At 39.5% G+C, this 6,516-nt stretch overlaps 1 protein-coding gene across 1 annotated transcript; it reads left to right on the forward strand.

Annotated features, from left to right (window-relative positions):
* The first annotated feature begins 234 nt into the window (after positions 1 to 234).
* On the forward strand, positions 235 to 3,596 carry LOC309491730 (tetraspanin-3-like). Its single transcript, XM_082190763.1, has 7 exons — positions 235 to 426; positions 1,414 to 1,605; positions 1,697 to 1,771; positions 1,857 to 1,958; positions 2,049 to 2,201; positions 2,286 to 2,369; positions 3,377 to 3,596. Exons 1-7 carry the CDS (start codon positions 364 to 366, stop codon positions 3,467 to 3,469), a joined length of 762 nt encoding a protein of 253 aa, XP_082046889.1. The 5' UTR covers positions 235 to 363; the 3' UTR covers positions 3,470 to 3,596.
* The last annotated feature ends 2,920 nt before the right edge of the window (positions 3,597 to 6,516 follow it).

Here is a 6,516-nt window from a genome sequence, read left to right on the forward strand (position 1 = left end):
GCCCACTACCACAACAAATTGTTGAGATGGATGTGCAAAATCTACCCATTAAGGGGTGTCTTTAGACTCACTCTTCATTAATTCATACATTTTTAATAGTCACATAATATGACCTAAGGAACACAGGTTGGTGCAGTTTCTTAGGACAACACAACATTGGACTGTTTTATTAGCGTCTGTGCGCCGCTGAGAACAAGCACAGTTCGCTTTATTGAGGTCAGTGGGACACGTGACTGTCGCTGTCCAGTTGGATGCTCTGTTAAGTGTTGACTAGAGGAGCTTGACAATCGCACGATATGCATCTGCTATTAACGTAAATATCACTCCCTGGATTAAAATATTTACTCTAGCCTCAGCGTGATCATGGGACAATGTGGTATTATTTCTTCGAAGACGGTTTTAGTCTTCCTAAATCTGATATTTTGGGTAAGTTGGCTAGAGTATAATAGCTGGAATGCAGTGGTTAGCGGGCACTATGGCATAGCTCTGCGGGGATACACGAGCTACAGCGAATGAGCTGTTGTTTACGTTACATGTATAATCGACAGGCTTTTTAATGGACAGAAAACTATTATGATTTTTGACTCAAATCATCATTAAAAGAAGCCAAGCGCTAAATTTCAACCGGCGAATTGTGTCCTTTATGCGTCATATGTTTGTATTTTCAATCTATCCTTATTCCATTATATAAGATCCGCTAAATAAGATCCCCAATTTCTGTGATGACTGTAATTGCAAGGAAAATCAAGACTGTATGTCTTTCTACAATATCATTGTAACGTTATAGGGATTTATATGTAGCAGGGATAATTGCAGCACTTTTTAGTTTTTGTTTATTAATTCTGAAAATTGTAAAGCTTTTCTTTGTCTTAAACATCTTTGAGATATCACTCATCACCTGTTTCAATAAATTTTTTTATCTTAATCAAGTCTAATAATGAAACATCGTTGGTAAGCCTAAATAATTGGTATATTATACAGTATATAGCCTATAATATAGGCTAATATATAAATATGGTGGCTTGTGATGCATAACACTACAATTAGTTCATGTTTGTCAATACACAACTTAAATACTATATATAATAAATGTGTAATAGTAATTGTGACATCATTTTAATAAAAATGTATCACATTTTAGTTGGAGCCTCACAGAGACAACTGATTCATTAAGACAGACATAACAAGGTTGTTTGTGATATTGCCTCTAAATCAGGCTCAAAAACAACAGATAACTTTTTTTGGAGAGATAACTGTATAAAATGATGCCTAATTTGATATACTGCAATTAAAATGACAATCAACAAAAATTACAAAAGAAAGATGTTTTAATCTCTCAAAACAGGTTTTTATAAAAATGTATTGTGTGCAATTTTAGAACCACTAACAATATTTTTGTTGCACCCTTCCCAGGCTGCCGCAGGTATACTGTGCTACATTGGGGCCTATGTTTTTATTACATATGATGATTATGATCATTTTTTTGAGGATATCTACACTTTCATCCCTGCCATGGTGATAGTTGCTGTGGGCACGCTTCTTTTTGTCATTGGTTTCATTGGCTGCTGTGCCACCATTCGAGAAAGCCGCTGCGGCCTGGTCACGGTAAACTAGAGTCTGACACCCCTCACTTCAACATATATAGAGCAGCTTTTTATTCAGAAACTTTCCTGATTGTTTCTTGATTTTTCTACAGTTCTCAGCAGTGCTGCTACTGGTCTTCGCTACAGAGGTGGTTGTAGTGGTGCTAGGGTATATTTACAGAGCCAAGGTAATTTGGAAATAATAAAATGACATGTGCATGTGGGTAGTTTGACAGTATCATTGTTAAAACATATTTTCTTCATCTCCAAAAGGTCGAGGCTGTGGTGAATCACTCTATTCAGAAAGTATATAATGAATATAAAGGCACCAACACAGACGCTCCAAGCAGGGCCATTGACTATGTGCAGCGACAAGTAACACCTTCAGTTCCTTTGCCTCTCTTTTTTCATAATTTTTCCACCAATTCTCTCTAAACCTCTCTTCTTACAATCGTTCACTTTTAGCTCCACTGTTGTGGCATTCATAACTACTCTGATTGGATGAACACTCACTGGTTTATTGAGTCCAAAAACAATAGCGTTCCAGTGAGCTGCTGCAAACCCACCATCAGTAATTGCACTGGGACGTTAATGCGACCAGGAGACCTTTACCCTGAGGTAACACCCTCCCACACATTCTCCAGAAGTCCAAAACTATTAGGCTAAATTACTAATTTATTATAACTGAACTTCTTGTTACAGGGCTGTGAAGTTCTTGTAGTAAAGAAACTTAAGGACATTATGCTGTACGTCATACTGGCTGCATTAACATTCGCTGCTATACAGGTAATTTGCAGTTGAGGCAAACCATTGTCATACCAAAGCAGTAAGTACAGGGAGTGTAAAATAATGGAAACACCACATGGAAAAGTAACCTGGCTAATCAGGTTACAAATAAATAAATACGTGGACATGAAAGATTGATTCCAAATTATTTAATAATCTTACCTGAATATTATATTAAGCAAAGACAAATAAAATGTGCAAAACAATTGGCCTATATAGCAACAAGACGTCCTCTGAGGTAATTTTAAAAACAGTCTATAACTGACGATAGATGGCGTCATTTGTTCTACATTTAAAATCGTCTATATTTGGCGGACCCAATTGTTCGTGACACCAAGTCGAGCGGTTTGATATACAGCGAATACCCAAGTTGAATTTGTCACTTCTAAACGCTTTCCATTCAATCACAAGGACCCGAATTCATGTACATAATACTGATTCATGACCTAGGGAGCTGATTGAGATGCTCCCATGGAGTTCTGTTTATCTGGAATGCACCATCATATCACTGTCTGTATTACTGAACAATCATAATCGTATGGAAGCTTGTTTCTCCCATGGAATAATAAATAAATAAGATAATTGCGACTTTTTATCTCACAATTCTAACTTTACTCCCTCGGAATTACAATTTTATATGTCACGATTCAGACTTTTGTTCCCCACAATTGTGAGATAAATTCGGACTTGCGAGAAAAAAAGTCGCAATTACATTATTCCGTGGTCGCGTGGTGGAAACAAGCTTCCATGCAGTAATCAGGAGAGCTGTGTAATAGCCTATCTGTTTGTTTTAAAAACATGTTTATTTAGAGTTCATTGCAGCTATTCTCTTTTTGTTAGTTCTTTGATCAAAACATCATTGAACATAGATGTATCCTTTTATGAACTATACTGCCTTGATGTTTACAGATAATACAGAATATTTTAAATACTTTCTCATAATCTTTTTTGTCATCATCCTCAATGTAAATGTATGTCTTGACCATAGTTTCCTGTTCTCTGCACAGATGCTTGGGCTGCTGTGTGCATGTGTGGTCCTCTGCCGCAGAGGTCATGACCCTGCCTATGAACTGCTTGTCAGCACGGGTATAGATGCCTGAGTACCTCATGGCATCATGGGAATGGCTGGTCCTCCCAGCCAGTGTACTGTACACGTTTAAACTAAATCAGGCTACCACTTTTCTACGCTAGTATTAAATCAATACCTTTGTTTGACAAAAAAAAAAAGGGGAAAAAATGTATTAAAGCTTTGACAGCTTGAATAGCCTCACACTGGTTTGATTGTGAAGTATTGGATTGTTCCTTTATTTACAGCACTACTGACTGCTATTTGCCAGAGTCTGATGAGCAGAAAATCATCATTCAGTTGTTTTGTAAACAATATTGTAAACATTTTACACTAATTGATTCCATGTGTCATGGTAATGTGATATTATGTTTTGATTGCAAGTGTTTGTTAGGCCAAAGAAGCTTTAGACTGAAGTCACTGGTTGACATAGTTCAGATTTGTTCCCCTTCATTATTTACAGTAGGCCTATGTGTTATAGAAGTTATCCCTTGTAGTTGTAATGAAGAAGAAAGATTGTTATAAAGTTGAGTCATTTAAATTGTTTTCAGGCAACTTTCATTTCCTCTCAATCAGAGTTTGCATTCCTATAGTATGCATTTACCTTTAGAGAAATATAACGATAAAGCATCAAGCAGCAGCATTAATCTTGCAATTAAATAAGGTTGCATAACATAAAGTGCGAATTACACTTGCAGTCAAGTATTTGGCAGTAAAACAATCAAAAGTGTAGTCTAACAAAATAATTGTTGTGTATTTGTAAAATAGAATTGAGCTTTTGAAAATTCTCTGTAATTTCAGTTTAAAATTGATTTTTCTTCTTGAAACTGTGCTTGGGACCAGAAAACATTTATTTGCTTGGCTAAAACCTGCGTTTACATGACTGAATAGTGGACAATGATGTATATTATCTCCCCCCAAAAATGGAGGAAAATTATTATGTAAACAAAAACATATACATGACTGTTTTGTAGCGTGTGAAAATAACCTTTTAAATTAACCTTTTAAGCATCCTTGTCCATTGTAAGAGTGACATAGGGCCCTATCTTGCACCCAGCGCAATTGACTTTGTACACCGACGCATGTATCATTCCTATTTTGCACCCGCGCACAGCGGACTTTTCCTTCCACAGACGCACGTCGGTAAATTAGGAAATTAACTTGCGCTCCCGGGGGCGGTTCAGCGCAAAGAGGAGGCGTGTTCCGGCGCAAACGTTCCCTGGTGCTATTTTGCAGGTTTAGAAAACAATTCCGTTGCGCATGTTATTCATATGCTATTTTAAGGGCGCTTGCTTGGCCATAATCAATGTAGCGTGTGCACAACGCGCATGCACTTTGCTTATCTCATCTACACACAGACGCAGCAGTTCTCATTTTTAGAAAACCATACATTATTACAAGGAAAAATATTAACACACGAGGGAAATCATTGTTGTGTCCATGAAGATGTGAAAAAATAGGCATAAATCTAGCTTACACATTTATCCAAATTTTTATACGCCTGTTTAACCGAAGTTAATTTTGGTGGGTTTCTCTCATCCCCATACACAATCACTTCTCTGTCTTTTACGGCCCTGACGAGAACGTCAGTCTCCTCGGCTGTGAACCGCTCCTGGCATGCGCCTGGCAAATCCGCCGTTATAATAGCAAACCGCCATGGAACAAGCGCGCCTGCTCTTAAAGGCAATGTGAGATGTCGCTCTGATTGGTTTATTTCACCTTACACCCAAACCACACCTATGAATAATGAAGCTACTTCAGACCAACCCATTTTAGATTTGCGTCATGCGCAAGAGTCATTTATCCAATAATAATAGCAACAGCGCCCAAGACCCGCCCACAAAGTTACTTGCGTTTCGCGCTTGATACTTGCGTTTCAGATCGTTAAAATAGGGCCCATAATGTCACTCTTACAAAGGGTAAAAAACTTCTCAGGTTACGACAGTAACCCTATAGTTCCCTGAGAAGGGAACGAGACACTGCGTCAATGGCGCTTTGGTAACGGCCCTTGATTTGGTTTCGCGCTTGATACTTGCGTTTCAGATCGTTAAAATAGGGCCCATAATGTCACTCTTACAAAGGGTAAAAAACTTCTCAGGTTACGACAGTAACCCTATAGTTCCCTGAGAAGGGAACGAGACACTGCGTCAATGGCGCTTTGGTAACGGCCCTGCGTGATTGCATCTGAAGCACATATGCCAACTAGTCCAATGGCGAGAGTGAGCATCACGGGCGGGTGACGTCACGTCCAGGAAAGGATAAAAGCACTTCCGATCTGACCGGCGTTAGCTTCGATATAGCCGAAGCAAGTCGATCACAGGGATGCAGGAAGTATGGCAGGGGGACGCAGCGTCTCGTTCCCTTCTCAGGGAACTAGGGTTACAGTCGTAACCTGAGACGTTCCCTTTCGAGGGAACTCGCGCTGCGTCGATGACGCTTTGGGAACAATAATACCCAAACGCCGTACTTACTGCCTGTATGAAAAACTGTTGGCAACTAAGTCATAAGCACCTGAGACCCTGGGGCAGCGTCTAGGTCCAGGCTATACAACCTCACAAATGTGACTGGGGAAGACCAGCCCGCTGCATCACACACCTCTTGTAGGGAAACCCCTGAAATTAAGGCTTTGGAGGCCGCCATACTCTAGTAGAATGAGCTCTGGCCACCAAAGGTGACGGCTGGCCAGAGAACTCATAAGCAAGAGAAATAGCCTCGACTATTCACTTGCTGATCGTCTGCTTAGAAGCTGGGGCCGGTTGCATAAACCTCTAAGACTAGTCTTACAAGTTAGACATCAATTTATTTTCTTTAAGACGGTTCATAGCTTTTTTAAATCAGTTACATAAAAACGTAGATAAGCCTACTTTGATACCGAAAACTAAGACTGACTGCCCCTGACTATCTGCTAGTAGGTCATACTAGAACTTAAGACACTGTCTTAACATTATGGCTATGTTTATGCAACCGGCCGCTGGAAGACCTTTCTTAGGTGACCCAAAACAGACAAACAGCTGATCTGATTTTCTCCACTGGGCAGCTCTGTGGACATAAGTGCTCCTGGTCCGGAGTCGTAAAAGGAGG

This window comes from Leuciscus leuciscus, assembly GCF_965113295.1.
Source record: "Leuciscus leuciscus genome assembly, contig: HAP1_SCAFFOLD_488, whole genome shotgun sequence".
Lineage (NCBI taxonomy): Eukaryota > Metazoa > Chordata > Actinopteri > Cypriniformes > Leuciscidae > Leuciscus > Leuciscus leuciscus.